General features: G+C 42.8%; 1 protein-coding gene across 1 annotated transcript; it reads right to left on the bottom strand.

Moving 5' to 3' along the window:
* Positions 1 to 782: 782 nt before the first annotated feature.
* On the bottom strand, positions 783 to 8037 carry LOC143100195 (zinc-binding protein A33-like). Its single transcript, XM_076263165.1, has 6 exons — positions 7371 to 8037; positions 6585 to 6680; positions 5211 to 5441; positions 3245 to 3267; positions 3041 to 3159; positions 783 to 2397 (listed from the first exon to the last, which is right to left on the bottom strand). Exons 1-6 carry the CDS (start codon positions 7779 to 7781, stop codon positions 1853 to 1855), a joined length of 1425 nt encoding a protein of 474 aa, XP_076119280.1. The 5' UTR covers positions 7782 to 8037; the 3' UTR covers positions 783 to 1852.
* Positions 8038 to 20964: the final 12927 nt, after the last annotated feature.

Genomic DNA, 20964 nt, shown 5'->3' with positions numbered 1-20964 from the left:
ATAATCCTGTTATACTATGTAATGTTTAAACTCTTCTAAACGCTTCAAACACACACACACACACACACACACACACACAACAGTATATGCTGGTCCAAACCCCTTGAGGTACATTTACCTCAGGATAATCAACACTCCCTGATCTGCAGTTTAAAGACTCCAAACCCTTCAACATGGTGGAGTTGGGACCCAGAACAGGAACTAAGAATCCCTGTTCTATATGGGACTAAGGAAGCATCCTGAGGACCAGCACTGAATAGGAAACAGTGACCTCCTCATAAGAGCTACAGTACATGCAGGGTCAGGACCATCAGCAACACTTTCACAAACCACCAGGTTGGAAATCCCTGCTCTATGAGATCCTGAGTCTGCAGTGTAATTACACGTAAAGGGCGACTAGGTGTCAGTATTGGCCATGTGGTTTGGAACACATTTCCCCAGCCTGGCTTGCTAATAAAATCATAGTTAAAAGGATGATAAAATAAGTGAAACTATCAAAATGATGTGAAATCACTGTCATTTTAAAAGGGTTGTGGTAAAGTTGATGCATTCTGTCTATGGACAGCCTACCAGAAATCCCTCTCAGATATTCTGTTATGGTTCACTGAAGTGTGTGATGTGCTGGTGGCAACAGTGAAATACAGATAACAGTAAACACAATCTAGAACTTCTCACACAAAATGGTGCTTGAATGATTGAAAAACAAATGGTAAAATATTACACACATGATAATCAAATACATGAACTGGTTAATGCGTTTAATGTTTTATTGTCCTTATTTACATACCAATCTATTGTTGTTAAATCCCACAATATTACTGTGGTATATTATGGGAATTAAATTACTACACAGTAGAGTACATACAGCAATGTACCTTTAACATTTTATATCCACTGTTACGGCCCTAGTGTGATTCGGCCGTATGTCTTGTGCTTTGCCTTTGCCCTTGTTTAGGTCCCACCTACTGCTGATTGCTGGAAAGGGAGTTCCTAATTGGGGTTGATTGGACAGCCCTTAAAAGACCCAAGATGGCATTAGTTCAGGGCCTTTGAGCCGCCAGCATCCACGGTTGTGTGAGGGCCGTGGATGGCTGTGTGTATTGTGTATTATGGTTTATGTTGTGTATTGTCCTGAGCTGTTGTCCTGCTGTGTGATCTTGACCAGCTCATTTTTAGATTACTACAGTGGTAGTGTGTGCCGAGTGCGGCAATTACTCCCAGTGGGGAGAGTGGCTACGATGTAGCAAAATACTGGCCTAGTGTGGCCAGGGTGTGCCGGGTTTGGCAAAACTACTCCCAGTGGGGAGGTTAGTGTTTGTATGTTTATGTGTTTGTTTGTTACTATTTGGTTTAGGCCTAGCCGTCTTCATACTTTTAGTGTAATTGTCTGTTTGAACTTTTATTTTGATTTATCAATAAACCGGTCATCTCAATCATTTACTTCCTTGTTTGTGTTTACTGTTCTCCTTTATTTAAGTTAACTAGTTACGCAGCCATATGCCCCTAGGCATTTTAACATCCAGGCGTAACACCACACAATGAGACATATTTTTACTTTTCATAAAATTGCTTTGTTTTCTCATAATCTTCACTCCTATAGGTTTCCCTCCCATTCTCTGAACACACACACACACACACACACACACACACACACACACACAACCTCACAACACAACTCTCTGACCACATGCACTACCACACACTACCAAATTGTACTGATGAACCTGACAAGTTAAATGAGGTGAGGTTGGAGGTGAGCATTAGCACAACTTTAACTTTTGATGTCCACATTAGTATTATTTCTTTGAAATACAATAACACATGTTTTTGCTGTTATAAGAAATTTTAACTTCTATAAACTGTGCTGCTCTACTCTTACTGAGGCCTTCACTGGTAACATCCTCAGAGGGACATTTCTGTTAGTCCAAAAGTATGGAAACACACTCTCAGTGAAAGTGTGTGTGAAAGTGTGTGTGTGTGTGTTATTATCAGGGTCAGAGAATGACAGCTCTCCTCTGTCCCAGTCCAGCTGCACTCTGATCCTCTGGAGTTTCTGCTGCACTGTGAGACGAGTGGAGGCATGAGGAGGAGCACGTGCTGTATATACAGCACCAGTATACCGCACACACCACAGTCCACTCCTGGAGTATATGTATCCCTTCCTCTGGAGAGACACTGCCATCACACCCACAACCCAATATGTGTTTTCTCCAACCTCCACATCCCAGCAGTGAGTCCCTGAGTTAAAGCCCTCAGAGCCCAGGACACTGGCATGGTGATCAACTCTCTCTGGGTTATCAGGAAGCTGCTGCTCCTCATCACCACATCTCACACTGGTCAGATCCTCAGACAGGATGAGTCGTGGGTGTGCAGTGTTGGGATCCAGAGTCACAGGAGCTGCAGAGAGAAAGAACACACACATGAGCTGAACACTGAGTGATGTGTGATGAGGATGTGAATGATGGTCATTATTAATAGTGGTGTTAGCAAGTGTAATGGCAGGAGAAGTAGTAACAGTGAAATGCTCTTTAGTCATCAGGATGAAGGATCACAGCTGTACAGGAGTGTACTCACAGGAGAGGGATGTTAGTGGAAGGGAGGATCATCACTGACCATTGTGTGTGTGTGTGTGTGCCTGTGTGTGTGTGTGTCTTTGTGTGTCTGTGTGCTTGTGTGTCTGTGTGCTTGAGTGTGTGTGTGTGTGTGCATGCGCGCGCACGTGTGTGCGGTGTTTGAATCTGTGTGTGTGTGTGTATGTGTGTGTGTGTGTGTGTATGTGTTTTTGTGTGTGTGTGCTTGTGTGGTGTGTATGTGTGTGTGTGTGTGTGTGTGTGTGTGTGTGTGTGTGTGTGTGTGTGTGTGTGTGTGTGTGTTTGTGTGTGTGTGTGCTTGTGTTGGGTGTGTGTGTGTGTGTGTGTGTGTGTGTGTCTGATTACTGGAAGTTGGATCTTCTCTGTTTTGCAGAGGGATACTATCAGTGAAGGACCCCAAGGACCCTCCTAAGATTGATTATGTGTGTTAAAAACAGTAGGTTACTCACTGTACTGAACAGTCTCCTGCATCTTCTCCCAGACTCTGAACTTCAGGTTGCCCAGGTGCTTTGCCACATTGATCAGAGCTCCTGAAACCCTCTCTGGATCCTGCAGTGTGCACTGGGCTCTGGAATAACATTCAGGAGTCAGTGGTGCTGTGGGTTTGGGTTCAGAACCACAGAGAAGAGAGAGACAGGAGGCAGATCACTCACCTTTCAACTGTGCTCTTGTAGTTCTGGAAAGTAACAAAAGAGAAATTAGGTTAAACATTATTGGTACAAAGGTATTTTTGTACAGTGGACACTAACATCTCATTGATACTTCATAAAAATGGTTCATGATTAATGTTGAGTGTTTTAAACTAAATATCGTACACACAAGTATTTGCGTTTTCTTACTGACTGACCAGTTGATACATAGCTACATAATGAAAAGACCTGCAGATGAAAGGTTAGGTCAGTTTATAGTTTATATAGTTCTATGAAATGACCAAGGAGAGAAAATGTGCTTATTTTTTTCTGTTCTGTTTTTTCTGTTATTTTGTATTCATTTTATTAGACCTTTATTTAACCAGAATTGAGTTTGTAATGTCTTTTTTAAGTTATTATGATGATGATCAACACACACACAAACACAGACACACACACACACACACACACACACACACACACACACACAGCCCTGGCTTGGTCAGTTCACCCTCCCCCCCCACTACAATGCCCCAGTGGCCAAGTAAAGTGTCTGTGGGAAATATTGAATATGACAGTGTGAGCACATAGTTAACCATGACGATAGACTCATCATCATCATCATCATCATCATCATCATCATCGTAAAAGCACAAATTACTGCCCCTTTCATTCGAAATTTTTAAAACAACAATGTTTTTTAATACTTCTAAATAACATATGACAAATTAACCTTGCATTTTTCAGTAGCCATAGGTGTGTAGATTTGAACAAAATCTGGTTTGGTTCGTACCGGGGCTTTTACTGCCAGAAATATGGTTGTTTGATTGGTTGCCACGCTCGGACTTTAGTGCTGGGCTGGTGGGTGCTTATTTCCGCCCTTTCACACGGCACGTCAACGGTTAGACCGAGAATTCTCATCGCGAAATCAAAATTATACTGGAGCTCCAAGCGGATTTGTACACGCAGCCTTACAACACTGTTTACAGCACTTCGAGTCACGAGTGTGGGTGCTTGTGTTTCTGTAGGAATCCGCCGTCTTGGTTTGTATAGAAATTAATATTAAGGAAATAGGTGACGGGCGGTAATAGGTGACGTTCATCATCATCATAGCGTGTATATTGCAACACTCTGCGCTTCCTCTCTCTGGAATCACATCACATACTGTAGACAACAGACCCACACCCTCACAGATCCACACCCAACCAACCCCACACTCATGATCACAACAACAAGTTAGTTAAATGTATGTAGTCCTTTCCTAGGTGCTTTACAGTGAAGTGGGGACTTAACTACAACCACCATAGCTCACACCTGGGTGATGCACAGCAGCCGTTTTGCACCAGAATGCTCAACACACGCTGGAGAAACGCACAAGAACTTTCATATCTGTTAGCCAGATTTGGATTTATTCTCCACATACAGTACAACTGTTCTCCCTTTGTAGTACCAAAACATCACACAACCACCACACTCATCAACAATCACCAAAATGCACCAACACCACGTCAATGATCACCACTCCACACTGTCACCACACTCTCCAAAGATCACCGAACTACACCACCACCACACTCTCCAAAGACCACCACACCAACACTGTACTCCTCAATGATCTTTAGCAAACAACAGCAACACCACACTCTCCAAAGATTACCAACACCACACCAACACCACACCAATCAACAATCACCACACCAAAACCAACACCACACTCACCAAAGATCACCAATACCACACCCTCCCAAGATCACAAACACCACACTCTCCCAAGATCACCACACCAACATCACACTCACCAAAGATCACCACACCAACATCACACTCACCAAAGATCACTAACACCACACTCTCCCACGATCACCACACCAACATCACACTCACCAAAGATCACCAAACCCACTGTAGATCATCTAGAGAAACATGAACAATGTACAGCTGCGTGTGTGTGTGTGTGTGTGTGTGTCAGATGTGAGGGGAGGGTTTTTACCTGCAGGAATGTGATGTCATCAGCATTTATTTGCTTTTCTATGGCTCTGATTGAGTCTGAAAGAGATGAGATCTCTCTGCTCATCTTCTCAATCTTCTCCTTCATCATCTGACTCTTCTGCTCCTCTTCCTCCCTCAGTGCAGCTATCCTGGCTGCCTCTTCATCTCGTAGAAACTGGTGAAGATTCTCAAACTCCATGTTGATCTGCTTCGCTGTGTGCTGGCCCTGAGTCTTAAAACATTAAACATATATAGAGTAGAAGAGATGTTAAATTCCTCATGCTACTATAGGTAGGGGATTTCACACAGCGGCCAACCAACAACCAAATCCTTTGGTATTTGCCGTCAAAACCAAAATCACTAACAAATCACAAATCACTAACAAAAACATCACCAACAGAACAGCCTTCAAGAGCATTTTACTGGGGTTATGAAGCAGACACCTTACTTCATAGGTGTTTCAACTAAATTAGGCCAACAACACCTCCAGAAGGCTCAACAGTTGCGTCTGGTGTCCCAGACTCACCCCTCTCCACACTCATGATGGGTGGGTCCTCTACCAACAAATACAGACAATGAACCAAACCAGAGAACACAAAATCATCAACCAAGCAGTCTCTGTGTTCAACAAATAGGCTTCACAAGCAATATTATTTAACCTGACTCCGCCAGATGGATTTGCTCCACATATCCATCTAGGAACTTTCCGTTGAAGAATTTTTGGGAAGGGGCGGAAATACTGGTTAGCTGATTGGATAAACGATCTGTCTATCACCACCTTTGTTGGTTATCGACGGGCCAAATCAACCAATTAGATGAACAAAGTGTTCTTCTAATGCCTTCGTTTAACATACAATTAAGTTAGGTAACGTAACTAATGTTAAGATGTTTTAACTTACCATTTGTATGTGACATGAACCTAATCAACGACAATTCCCATCAAGTTTTCACGGTAGGCCCTACACTTCTGAAGAAAGTATATTCCTTCATTATGAACTGGAATCGGCCGTGGAGGATGTCTGTGTCGTTCATTCCTCCCAGCTGCATGGCTGAGACTCATAGCTTCACAGCTTACCCAGGAATACTTTCTAATTTGAATAAAACTTGCGCGATAGCTATGCTCATCTCATCTGAGGATGCTGTCATGTTGTTCATTGTGTCACACCTCAACCCGCCTCAAAGCCAACGCTGATTGGACGTTCGTTTAGTGAACTGCTCCAAATTCTCTTTAACGGAAAGTTGCCAGACTGATATGCGAGTGAAAAGCTGAAGCTTGCGAGATCAGGATGGTCTCACGAGGCTAAATATTATTACCATGTTTATGTTAAATCAAATTTGCCACTGTAATATTCCCTCTGTGAGGGCTTATCTTTACCTTAATGTGTTTTGCTGTTTCATCACAGGTTAGTTTAGTTTCTTTATGTTTCTTCATCTTCTCCTTCAGCTTGGCCAACTGTGTCCTCAGTTCCTCCTGAAACAAGAAGAATACAACAGTTATGCTGCAACAACTCAAATAAACATTGCATTCAAACTCAGTACATTGTCATGATGGAAGACAAAGTACAATGACAGCTTAGTATTTAGAGAAAGGTAAAAATCAATTGTTTAACTCAAGGAGAGGTGGAAAATGAGTTTAATTCCCCAAATGGTGGAATATCCCTTTACACTTTGATAGTTTCAGCTCTGATATTTTTTTCATGATATTATATTATTGATATTATAAGTGCATGTACATGTGCCTGCATGTGATTACTGTACTTAAAAACATCTCACTTCCACAGCATATGATTGACAGAAAACCGGTAAAGATGCTGCAGCATTAGATTCTTTTGTACCTAATTAAAACATGCATTATCATAGACTACAGTGCTTCACACAGGATTAGTGTTTTATAGCCTGAACTATCTAATCATCTCATGAATTGGGCCAGGTATCACCCAGACAGAATAGCTCATGTTGCCTCATAGTATGATTTAGCACAGGGTGCCATTTGGAAACAGACAAATGTGCAGAGAGGGATAATTCTTTGTTTAGTACTAATTGTCTTTCTTCTATAAGCCTTATTCATATAAGGTTTCATGAATGAAACCCCCAGTGACATGCAATCTAATATAAAAAGATTAAATAATATAATAAAATAAAACCATGGAACTCATCTTACCTTATAATCACGTGTTACCTCAACAACAGGGCTGAAGTTGTGATTCTTATGTTCCCTTGAGTCTCTACACACCAGACACACAGGCTGTTTATCCTCCAGACAGAAGAGCTTGAGTTTCTCACTGTGCAGACTGCAGAGCACCTCAGACCCTGCTGAAGCTGAAGCTCTCTGACTTCTCTGCTGTAAATAGGTCTCACACAAGTTCTTTAGGTTCAAGTTAAGTTGTGGATCTGAATTTGTGAATCTTTTCCTGCATATAGGACATTCTTGGTGTCCTTTGGTATCCCATAACCACTGCAGACAAGCTTTACACACACTGTGACTACACTTCATGATGACAGGATCCTTGAAGATGTCACAGCACACAGGACAGGATAAATCCTCCTCTGGGAGAGAACGCTTGGCAGCCATTTTCTAAACTCACTGTAAAGCTTGTGATATCACCTAACTATGATGTCCTGAAGGAAAGTAGAGTCCTTTAGCAAAATTCTTCCTTCAGTCTTTCAGATGTCCAGTCTGGGGGGTGGATTGGTCATCTCTGGAGCCTGATTGAGCCTAAGTGTTCACCTGTGCTCTACTGTCAGCTTCAGGAAAAGGGAGGAAACAACAAGCTTAGCACTCATTTCCAGTGAAACGAGATCAGCTTAACTTTCATTTCCTGCACCAGGAAGAAGCCAGACCACAGGCACAAATGAGTCAGAGGGAGGAGCCGTGATGGTACAGAATAACTCTGATTGGTTAGCATAGTCTCACAAATGGGTGTGTAATGCAAAGTCCACTGTACATCCACTCTGAACCAACAGGGTTGCAGAACGACATATTTGTCATATTGAATTTGAAATTAAATGTATCCTGATACTGTGTGACTGCCAAACATATGCAAATTAGGGATGTTCAAGTCACACAGCATAACTGTCAAATGTTAATAAATACACAGCTTTCCTATAACTTCAAATGGGCACACACACACACACACACACACACATGCCATGAACCTACAAACAGCTGAGTTTTTTGACTGACTGTTTGAAAGTCAGATGAACCCATGCCATGTCTGTCCTTGTAGTTCAGGGTTCAGTGATGGCCATCTCATATCGCTGTCCTTGTAGCTCAGGGTTAAGTGATGGCCATCTCATGTCTGTCTTTGTAGTTCAGGGTTAAAGGAACCATATGTAAGATTGTGGCCAAAACTGGTGCATGCAATCACTTTCAAATTACTGTAGAGCGGTGTATCCCCCCCCCCCCCCCCCCCCTGACTCGAGGTTGCTAACCCGGATGCCGAAACACTACTGACTTGAGTAGATAGGTGGAGGGTGGCGCATCAGGCCAAAACACAACATGACAAAACACAACATCAACATCAGTTGAGGGCTGCAACTTTACTTTTTAAATGACAATATCCTGGCCGGACTACTGTTGTCAGTGATATAAGTATTTGAAATGAACATGATTTCTATATTAGGGCCATTTTATGATTAATTGAAATACATTTCTTACATACGGTCATCTCTGTCCTTGTAGTTCAGGGTTAAGAGATGGCCATCTCATGTCTGTCCTTGTAGTTCAGGGTTAAGTGATAGTGTAGTTAAGTGATGGGCCATGATAGTGAGAGGTGCCAAAATGCTGAGTTCATGTGCAATGGTTTTCTCACCAGACATGTTGCCTCATCAAGACAGGCCATTGCACTGAATAGGTGACATACTGGTTTTGTGACATTCCAGTCAACATTCCCAATCATTAGACGCTGCTGAGGAAGCCACATGCATCTTACAGCCCAGTCTGGTTCTGTGTAGTGGTGCAGAAGGAAAACTGCAGCTAGCCCAAGGACAGTCACCTGACTTGTTGCTCTGTTTGTGGATGACTTGTGTTGCCCTGGTGAGAATGCTCAGATGGTTGAAGCTATTTCTTGACCAATATATGTCCTTATGAAATCATTCACCACCACTGATAGCCTACATGTGTGGCAAGTAGGCCTAATTATTAAAGTCTCTTTCTGCTGGACTAGTGTTAATGTTTATTGAAATCAAGACAATCACAAGAGACAAGCTTCCAATGACTTCTAACACAACATCTAGAGAATGCCTCATTGACCAGACCCACTAAACATTAGGCGTTTGATGAATGTGTCACGTGCAGATAATGTCTTTATTGCATTCAACGGTCCAAGACCAATTCTGGACATTATACAAAGGTCCTGTGGATGTCAATACTGGACGTCGGAAAAAATATGTCATCTGGCGTCACAGTCTACACCTTCAGGGGACCAAAATTGGACGTGCAAAAGACATGTCTTTTCTCAGTGGGAAACTGAAGCACTTGCTCAGTGGGTCACATCACATTTGTCTTCAGTAGTCCAAACCTTACTGCTCTAAATTACACCTTTCATTTAGTTATAAAGACAGACACTTACAACGACAATACATGCCATTTTATTTGATTTATGTAATAATCAGTCTTGACTATTGACTTGACTGTTATGCTTCCAGTGATCTCCAGACTAACAAGGCCTGACGTTAATGTTATCTTCAGACTGCCAGTGAGTTCACTGGGTTGGTCAGTTGTAAAGAACTTTGTTGGCGTTGCATCGGTTATGGAGACACAGCTGTGCGCAGTTTCACGCGAGTCATCATTGCCCTTGGACATTTTCAGCCGGTTGGAAATTGGACTAATTTTATTTTTTATTTTATTTATTAATTTGTTTGTTGTCTGTCTTGTATGTCTTGGTGTCACGGGTACGCTGGCGACTGGGCGGCTGGCCCAGTTTGTTATGTGACAGGATGAGTCTCGGGTGTGCAGTGTTGGGATCCAGAGTCACAGGAGCTGCAGAGAGAAAGAACACACACATGAGCTGAACACTGAGTGATGTGTAGAATTTATATTGAGTTTTTGGGAAAATGTCTAAATGCCATATGTTTTAATCTGCTCAAGTTAAGGTACCCAATTTATTTGAACTGTATTTAACCTGTAAGAGGTTTATGTTTGAAGGAAATTTAAGGAAATTTGAAGGAATATTATTTTTTAATGATTTAAAATTGTTAGAAAAATACTTAGGGTTTTAAAATCATCAGTTAACCTCTGTAAATATAAATTTGATAGAAAAGAACAGTTTTTTGCTAAAATTACACTGTTTTTACCGGAAATGTCCCCATAGCATAGCAAAAAGTGTGTAAAAATGTGCCATTTTGGAATACGGTGGCCATATTGGATTTTTGGACAAAATTCAACATGCCCCAAGTTTTAATCTGTTCCAATAGTGGTTCTGACCAGGAATCCATGGAGAAAACTTTGACCAAAAATTAGGCCTAATGTTTCCAGCAGATGACCTGTCTAATTACTTTTTTTAAATCAGTCTTTGAAAACTGAAAAAACAAACATGTCAATGTCAAAAAAACATTTTTGAGAAAGATTAAATACTGGACTTAATATTAAATATTGCTGTTTTTCCTTTGTCTCCCTCACATTTTCATCTGTTCTTACGATAGTAATCAAAACCATATGATTTACTTAATGTTATACAAGAACAGAATAAAATTGAACAGAATTGAGTTCAGACTTGAGTTTGGTATTTTAGGTCCGGCCCTCCTCAACAGTGCCAGTTTGTCATGTGGCCCCTTGTGGAAATGAGTTGCCCACCCCTGGCCTAGAGTCACACACAGCTCCTGGTGATGTGTGTGAATATGCACTGCAGTGAATCACCACACAGCTCCTGTGTGTGTGTGTGTGTGTGTGAGTGTCTGTGTGTGTGTGTGTGTGTGAGTGTGTGTTCTCTGTACTTATTCAGTTACATTTCTCTTTTTACTTTTTATTAGCTACCTGTTCAGCAGGTTGGGTATAAAAAGTTATGAATATGAACATCATTATTGAGTCCTGTTGATATTTCCATAAGGGATTCATTAATGCAGTTGTAATGATGTGGGTTGTAGTATCATTAGAGCTGTTTTATCTGTCTGTGGAAATCACACAGTTCTGACTCTGTTTATTCATCCTTGTCATCGTGTTCAAACTCAGCAAAGCCCAAAGCTCCCTGGTGTAGATTAGACCTTCCATCTGGTTCTGAAGGACAGAGACAGAGACACCAACACTGCCAGTGCATCAGATTAATATGATTCTTTATTTCATGTGCATGATGATCAGAGTTCAGTAGTGCAGGAGTTTGTGTTTACTGCAGTGCTCTCAGTCTCTATAGTGCTGTTTAATCTCCAGCATTTCTGACCTCAGATCAGACAGCAGCAGCAGAACCAGCTGCACCTGTGCTGTGTTGCTGCTCTGCTACTGGAAACCTCACAGGTGAGAGGAGAGTGTAGTTACACAATAATCACCACTAGATGGCAGTATTCATACTGAGGCTGTGCTGTGTTGCTGCTCTGCTACTGGAAACCTCACAGGTGAGAGAAGAGAGTGTAGTTACACAATAACCACCACTAGATGGCAGTATTCATACTGAGGCTGTGCTGTGTTGCTGCTCTGCTACTGGAAACCTCACAGGTGAGGAGCATGTAGTTACACAATAACCACCACTAGATGGCAGTATTCATACTGAGGCTGTGCTGTGTTGCTGCTCTGCTACTGGGAACCTCACAGGTGAGAGGAGAGTGTAGTTACACAATAAACACCACTAGATGGCAGTATTAATATTGAGACTGTGCTGTGTTGCTGCTCTGCTACTGGAAACCTCACAGGTGAGAAGAGTGTAGTTACACAATAACCACCACTAGATGGCAGTATTCATACTGAGGCTGTGCTGTGTTGCTGCTCTGCTACTGGAAACCTCACAGGTGAGAGGAGAGCGTAGTTAAACAATAACCACCTTTAGATGGCAGTATTCATACTGAGACTTTCACAAGCCCCAGAGAGGTATTTCTTATTTACGGGAGAACAAACAGCACTGTCTCACCTGCTTCCTTATTCAGTCAGAGCAAAGGTCTCTGGGGAAAGAGGACTCTGATTGGTCAGTCTAGCTACAGCTTGAAATGCTCTCATGTTCAGGTTGAAGTACCTGGATGTACCTGTGTTCTGTGACTGATAAGACAGACACATGCTGACCCAGGATCATTGGATGATGAGAAACAGCCTCCACCACACAGACTTTGACCATCATGTTTGGGTTAATGTTCTACTCATATGACAGGAGACCTGACAGATGGGACAGAGGCCAATGCCACAATATCTAATGTTGACTATAAAATGCTAACATGCTAACATCTCTGAGTTACTGAGAGGGAGCAAACAATGGTGGAGTATTTTGAAAACACACGCACACACACACACCAACACGAGTAGTATGTCAGAAACCTACACCGGTGTGTGTGGTGCATTGTGGGGTTTTACTTGTGTCTACTCTGGGCCTGCATGAAGGCTTGTTCTGACACACACTAACACACACACACACACACACACACATACATACACACACACACACACGCACACACTGGTCTGGCCTGGCCTGGTCTTAAAAGGAGGGAAAAGGCCCTATGGCTCATCAGCAGTAGGCCCTAATCAAAAGCAGCTCTCTCTAATGGGTGTCCTGCACTGCCAACCCAGCAGGGAGTCAAGAGACTGATATGAGAATGTTCTCCTGCACAGAGTCCTGAACAGGCACCAAGCACACATGGAACTGTTCCTACAGCTGGCTCTCAGTGCTTCAGTGCTCACAGTACACATCAGCAGGGTTGTGTAGAAACACAATATGCTCGATGAATACATATTTTACATGTCAATACATCACTGATTTGGTTTTGAAAAACACACAATTCAATTTACATTAATTCCAAAGTAATGTAATTTTTGTTTGGTCTTCAAAAAAAAACAAATTTTGTCATGTTTTTTTAACATGACTTTCCGTATGTAAATCTTGAATTTCCCCTTGGGGATCAATAAAGTATGGAATGTTTTTTGTGACAAAATTAAATAAATAAATGAAATATGAAATCAATAAATGAAATATGAAATAAATAATTAAAAGCTGAAATAAATAAATAAAAGATTAAATAAATAAATAAAAAGTTAAATAAATAAATAAAATGCGAAATAAATAAATAAATAAAAGATTACATGTAAAAACCATATATACATTGACATTGACATTTACATTCCATATGCACGGTCTTGCAATGTGCCATGAAATAAATAAATACGTCAGTCACCCATCAAGGCTGGACCTAGCCGGGACCTTGCCGCTGATTGGTTGCTGCCTGAAATAACACAAAGTGATCCAGCTCTTGAGTCCAACTGGACTGGCTTGCTACCTGTGAACCACACTGGACTAAGAACTTAGCTCAGACTTGTATCATAACTCATGAAACATACAACAAGGATTTCATTCTAAATTCATACTTTTGGGAAGATATCAGGCATGAAAACGTTCTGTAATTTGATGGCTGTTTTCTGTTTGCTGTGTCGGGTTGATAGACATGCTATGCACATCTAGAGCTAGCGCTAACAGTTAGCACAAGCGTTAGCTAGTTATCTAGCTTCTACATCTAGAAAGCGAACTTCTATCTATGGCAAACGACTTTGCTATTGCTTCTATTATAGTAGGGTGCCCAGACGTCCCAGTTAACTTCACTTGAGCTGAATTCACCTCATTTGTTATATGATACATGAACAATAAAGCTTGAGATGCCCACGTCATGAACTCTTATTATGTGAGTGTCAGACAGTGCCAGCTTGCTACATTGCCCAAGCAGTGTCCACAACTTTCCAGAGACTTTTTAGTTCTCAATATGAGGATAACTCAGCAGCCGACAAGAATTTTCGACAGCACTATGCTTTTACGTCCTGATAACTCACAGTCAAGAGTTAGCAACATAGAACACACAATCTTTCTGAATGAAAACGCCTAGGTTATGGCTGTTAGCAGTAGCACTAGCTTTTAGCTTCTATCAATGACTTTTCCGATCAGCCCGTCATGCTCACCAAGTTTGATTTTTTATTTTCAGGCAGCAACCAATCAGCGGCTAGGTCCCGCCTTGATGGGTGACTGACGTATTTATTTATTTCATGTTGCATTGCAAGACCGTGCATATGGAATGTAAATGTCAATGTCAATGTATATATGGTTTTTACATTGAATCTTTTATTTATTTATGTATTTTCTATTTATTTAACTATTTATTTATTTATTTCATCTTTTATTTATTTATTTCATATTTCATTTATTTATTTCAACGTTTAATTATTTATTTCATATTTCATTTATTTAATTAATTTTGGCACAAAAAACATTCCATAATAAAGTATCTATCTATCTATCTATCTATCTATCTATCTATCTATTTATCTCTCTATCTCTCTCTGACAACTGATGTATCATATTCTGCCACCAGGGGGAGCTGTCTGTTGGATAATATCCTTCTGCAGATAGTAAACTGGATACTTGACCTGATACTTGACATGATCTGTACATTTATAATACATATTGTTATATGTCATACACATCCCAAAAAGCCACAATGAGTAATGAGAAAAAATAAACATTATAAGCAAGAAAGTAACACTTACTCATAATCCCTAACTGCTTTTACAATTTTAAGTTCAGCCCACAAGTTATTGAGTTGACTTAAATACCAAAGTAGAAACACTGTCAAGTTGAAAATGAGCTCTCCGTAATGACATCTGCAGCTGAAGCCTTGTTGGCGCGTACGGCCAAGCAACGGCCAGCGAAAATGGCCAATGAGGAGCCGCGTTTCCCCCTGGAAAGTTACCCGGTGTCAGCCTGGCAACATCAGGTCCCTGAGCGGTCCGCATATCCAAGAGCCTGGTCAAGCATGAGCCAATCAGAGAACCGTTTCCATGGGGTACGTCCCGCCCTCACCCCCTGTAGCGGCGCGAGCTCCAAATTGGATCTGTACAGCACAGGTCTGCACAGGTACGCTATGGTTATTTACCTCAGCGAGTATTTTGAAGTTTTGTTTCTGCGGAGGGAGATTTCGACTGTTGGTAAGTTTGTTTACGTTTTTTTTTACTGTATTGTAAGTGCCATGTTAGCCTAGTGCATAAACAAGACAGCCAGGACGTGCTGGGCAGGCTGGAGGAGATCAAGAGCATCACCTCCCTTTTTGGGCGAGTCCTGAAAATGGATTCAACCAAAAAAGATTGTGAAGAAGCTGGCACACCGCTCCACAGCATCATGGGCCACCAACGTTGGCAATGAGCACGGGCAGGTGATCATGTCCGTGCTGACGGCCAGTGAGGGCTATGGCCTCGGGCCACTGATTGTTGGCCTCGTCAGCCGCTACAGGGACGCTGGGGTGCTGCCTCCTGAGGAGCTTCATGTGGACAGGGGACTGCTGCGGATCCACACATCTGCCCAGGCTGTTCAGGACGTGGGGACCGCATGCTGATACGGCTGGACATTATGGCACTGCATGCGGAGGATTGCCGTTGGGTGCATCACAGACTCCCACTCTCTCTTACGCTGGCTTCTTGGACCAACTGAGCCAGTGTATTTTCATCTGGGGTGAGGACGACGTGCGTGCCCTGACGGCGGCTATAAGCGCGCTGAGCTGGCAGAGAGGCACATCCACCCCTCCACCCCTGCTGATGTCATGCGACTCCTCTCCAGGGCAGAGATGGCGCTGCACTACAGGCGGACCACCAGGAGCAGAGAAGAGATGGAGGCTCTCATCACCCAGCTCTTGGTGTCCTACGACGGGGAGAGAGGGGGGGCAGCACTCTTGGAGTGCCCCTCATCCACAGTGAGAGGATGGCGGAGGTCTGGAAGGTGCAGAAAAAACACCTCTGCTGCCTCCAGGACCCCGCTGGCGTGCAGCTGCATATGCAGACGGGGACCCTGCAGAAAGGGGGGCACACTCTGCTGACCTACAGATGCACCAGGGGGTCAACATCTCTGGATAGATAGATAGATAGATAGATAGATAGATAGATAGATAGATAGATACTTTATTGATCCCCAGGGGAAATTCAAAAATTGATGTAGAGAATTAATAACCTGGCCCTAGCCAGATGAATTTCGCTCCGCCTAGCTCCACTCATCCATCTGGAACCGATCCATTGAAGTGTTGCTTCAGAAGGCTGGACCTAATCAAAAAATGCTTGCATATGATTGAATAAGCCACTTGTCCGTCATCTATTGACGTGCTACTTCAACCACTCTCATCGAAGCCAACCCGTGACGCTGATAACAGTCTCACAGTCGCTTCTACGCTATGTCACATCTATGAAACTCCCGCCCTGCGTCCTGATTGGCTAAACCATAAAGTTGGTTGGAGAAATCACTCTCAATGGAAGAGGTTCCAGATGGATGTGAGTGAAGCTAGGCGGAGCTAAGCGGAACGACATTCATCTGGCTAGGGCCAGGTTAGAGAATTAAAGCAGAATTGAATAAAACAACTATTTCTATCTTTAGGAACTCTGGCCAGTGCAACGTTCCTCCAGGCCTATCTGGTGGATGGCCTTGCCAGGTGGAATGAGGACAGGAGCATGACTGCAGAGGGGAGAGTGGAGACCCACTCTTACAGTGGCCTTCTACGACATGCGGTCAACCAGCTCGAAGAGGAGGTCATAGGAAGGAGGGTCCTGACATACACACCTCCACGGAAATACACTGCTACACTTCCTTTGTGTCTTAAAAATCTCATTTGAATTAAAATGTTTTATATCTACTGCTACATTTAGTTTGATTTGTTTGTTTTATGGGTTTGTGATTTGGAGGTGAGCTTGTTGGGGTGGAGTATTTGTATCACCAGACTGGCAGTGCACTGGAGGACTACAAACGCACACTGGCTGCATTGGAGACAGAGGAAGTGTCTGTGGCCGAGGATGAGGGCTATGTTGAGCCTGAGGCAGAGGAGTTCACTCGGTGTGGGTTCTGCTGTTGTAGCACCTGCCGCACCACTAGCCGGTCCCCTGCCACTGCAGTGCCCTCCACTGCCCAGTCCCCAGCTGCCACAGGTGTGCTTGCCACAGCCCCTCCACCTCCCATAGGTCCGTCTGCTGTAGCTCCTAATCCTGTGTCTCTGTCTGATGTAAGTTTGAACTTTTTTTTGCAACTGATTTTAAAGAATCAATCCCAACATATTGTGCTTTGTCACTATGTTCCATTTTATTCATCTAGAGCTCTGTTGGACTGGACAACATCCCCGGCTATGCAGCAGTCCAGGACTTGGCACGCTGCCTTGTGGCCCTCAAAAGCCACAACCTTGCCCTGACACAGGAGGAGGCACGGCACAGCACATCATCGCCCTCTGGCAGGGCTTGTCAGACTTTGACAAGGGCAGGACAACATACCCTCCTCGTCACCAGCAGACCCTGAACACGGGTCAGTTTAGGACCAGAACAAATATTGTGGCACCAGGGGTGGAGTCCACCAGACGGTACGTTTATTTGTTTGTTTTTGTTTACAATGTGTGACCAAAGCTATAGTTACCATGTTTTGGACTGCCTTAATTGTCCAGGTGTTTCATCGGGTCACACGGTCCGGCCCAGTGGCCAGACTGCAAGCGGCTGGTGGAGGCCATCTTCATCCAGCTCTGCATGGCCATCACTGGCCGAAAGAAGAGCCCCGAGGACAGCCAGAGCCGGTGGACCCAAGTCATCCACGCGTGCAACAATTTACCTCAATGTGTTGTCAACAACGCACGTGTGATGGCCGACACCACCATCCAGCTGCAGGAGATGAACACCGCAACGCTGGCACAATGGTGAGTAAATCAATAAATATCTGTATAACCTAGGTATTATTTTTATTTATTATTATTTCTTAATTTTATTCAGGTGCAAAAAGCGTAGCCTGAGTCAGGAGACTGAGGTGCTGCAACAAGCCTGTCCGGTCCCAATCGCAGGACCTGTGCAGCAGCAGTCTACACCCCAGAAAGAGGCTCTGTCCGTCCTGGTTGTGGTGGACAACACACATGTCTTTCCCCTGCCAACCAATACAGTAGGCACAGCCAGGCTGAAAAGACGGCTGACATTTTTGCCAAAGAGACAGAACAACCTGCCGCAACACCCACTTGGCTTCAGCATCCGGCGACCAGCGCAACACTCCCCTCCCTGCAGAGCCCTTCAGCCACCTCCACACTCACCTCCCTGCAGCATCCTTCAGCCACCGGGACACAAGGTCTTGTGCCTTCAACAGCCGTTTTAGATGTTCATATACACAGAGGAACAGAAAGAGGAGGATGGAGAGGGGAGAGGCGGGTGAACGAGTTAGAAAGTGCACTAAAAACAATGATGTGGTGATGTGTAGAAGCTGCTTAAAGGACCGCAAGCTGCCAGCGCACCAGCAGTACTGCGGGAACTGATACTGTGGGGAGACAGCCACCGAGTCCTTGACTGAATGGCGGGAACGCCTGGCAGCCAGTGGATATGGGAAAACATGGAGCAGAGGGGGCGGGGCAAAGGGATGCTGGGGCCCTTACGGAAATTAACCATGGATTAACTATGGTTTTTATGGTTACCCAAAAAAATAAAAAAACTATGGTTCATTTTCTTAAGTGGAGAGGGGACAGGGAAGAGGAGCAAAGTGACAAATGATGCTTTAGCACTGTTGTAGTTATTTAAATAAATACATTATTTTGGTATTAATTCCTCCCTCTGTGTAATTAAATATTAAACTGTTTTTTTGTCTGACATTATGGCAAAGTAATCGATAAGGACTCCTCTTTCATAATTCATCACAAGTCTGGAGCCATTGGTGAACCATTTACTGCAGAAAGGGTATTTGTGAAACTTCAAAGGCCATAAAAAGCCAGGGCTTTTATTTTCCTAAATCATCTAACTGACCCTGATTATATGTGCAACAGGCGTCTTTATCAGACAGGCCTTTAATTCCTTACACACAAAATTTGACCTCAGCAAAGATGGGAAATATGAAATTTAACATTTAACACTGAATTTTGCATACCCATATGAGAATTAGGCTATCTAAATAAATAAGAAAGTATGCAAACCAAAAACAAAAAAGTAGACAAAACAAACTTTAATTTTCAGGCTTTTATTTCAAGTTTTGCAGTACAACAAAAGAAGATTACTATGCATAATACTACATTGCAGCTAACTGTTAAGAAGAGAGCAATTTTAAACAATCCTGGCCCTCCCAGCTAGCGAGCAGATTGTATTTATCCTTTTAAACGATTTGAATTAAAAACAATACATTCATTCAATCGCATGCATGTGCAATGGGATGATCGGAGCAAATGACACGTGACATTAAGTGAAAAATAAACGTGTGTATCATCCTCATTTCTCTTAGTTAGCATTCATACCGTCGCATGTGTGACACGTCAGCATCATTCCATACAATGATAGACATCTGTAGCGGAATTTCAATGCAAATATGAACGTGCAAGGTGGGATTCGAACAGGCACTTTGGGGAGAGTTTTTGGACACTTTTTGGTCATGAACCTCAATACATGAGCGCTAGCCTTGGCACTGCATCAGTCTCATAATCAGAAGGTTGTGAGTTCAATCTTCACATGGGATATAATGCTTTTTTATCAACTATAGTGATAAACCATGGTTATCATGGCATGGTTATCATGGTTACCCACAACAACATGGTTAATCCATTGTTCATTTTCATGAGGTGTTTCCCTCTCAGTATGTCATCCCTGGTTCAGAGTCAGTATCAGCTCTAACTGTGCTGCTCTACTCTTACTGAGGCCTTCACTGGTAACATCCTCAGAGGAGAGAGTGCTGCACACACACTGCTGACAGAATGCCAAATACACACTCCAATATAATAAGGTAATTTTGGAACACACACACACACACACACATACATGTACCACTGACAGAATGCCAAATACAAAGTTATTCTCCTACTCTCCTTTAGATCAGTTTATTTCATCCACACTCCAAAGTCTTCAGGTAACATGACCTACAGTAGCTCCCCCCAACCTCAAATCTACTGTCACTTGACATCCCAAAACCCTGGCATAAAATCGCTGCCCTCTCTCACTACAGATGTATCAACGGGCTTATTTCTTCAGAGATACTGTATTTAGCCGTCCTCTATCCTGATGGTGATTGGCTGATGTTTACTGCATCTTTCTCCTTAGAGATCAGGCTCCCTTCTGACCTGCGGCATGCTTCTCTCTGATGCGTCATTGTATACAGAGTGGCAACAAATTGGTAAAGAGAGCTGTGGCCATGATCAGAATAGAGGCTGGCTAAATATCTATGAGGGGTTTGAAGGAACTATTTATTTAAGTGGAATCACTCCCCCAACCATTGATTTCTGATTGGTAATTTGCACAGTGATATATCTGTTGCCTCCAAAAGTTAGCCTTACCTTTAAGTGTGCATGAAGTTACCCACGTTATCTTTAAGTGTGCATGAAGTTACCCACGGTACCTTTAAGTGTGCATGAAGTTACCCACGTTACCTTTAAGTGTGCAATGCATTCATTTACCCACGTTACCTTTAAGTGTGTGTGGATAATTCTTAAAATATGTAACTGCACAGACACACTGCCTAATCTGCCTCTCTGTGTGTCTAAATAAAACAATATGTTAAAAAATATTGATTAATTTAGATCATGAACAGATGTGCACAGATCGTACAGACATTAAAAAACATGTGTTATATTATACATGTCTGACCATAATATGTGCTGCTGTTTGGTCACATATG

Source organism: Alosa pseudoharengus, unplaced genomic scaffold (assembly GCF_046254945.1).
Source record: "Alosa pseudoharengus isolate Yale_2024_CS ecotype anadromous, Long Island Sound unplaced genomic scaffold, YU_APseudo_1.1 YU_APseudo_1.1_scf_3, whole genome shotgun sequence".
Classification (NCBI taxonomy): Eukaryota; Metazoa; Chordata; class Actinopteri; order Clupeiformes; family Clupeidae; genus Alosa; species Alosa pseudoharengus.
Note: the sequence above shows the minus strand (reverse complement) of the source record. Positions and strands in the feature narration are given on the sequence as shown.

Bases quoted from the DNA above. Each gene is read 5' to 3' on its own strand.
- LOC143100195 (XM_076263165.1), bottom strand. From the start codon at position 7,781: ATGGCTGCCAAGCGTTCTCTCCCAGAGGAGGATTTATCCTGTCCTGTG. The intron at 6,681-7,370 runs GTAAGATGAGTT...TTCTTGTTTCAG, and splicing joins AGGTAACACGTGATTATAAG to GAGGAACTGAGGACACAGTT. The intron at 3,160-3,244 runs GTGAGTGATCTG...ATGTTATTCCAG, and splicing joins TACAAGAGCACAGTTGAAAG to AGCCCAGTGCACACTGCAGG.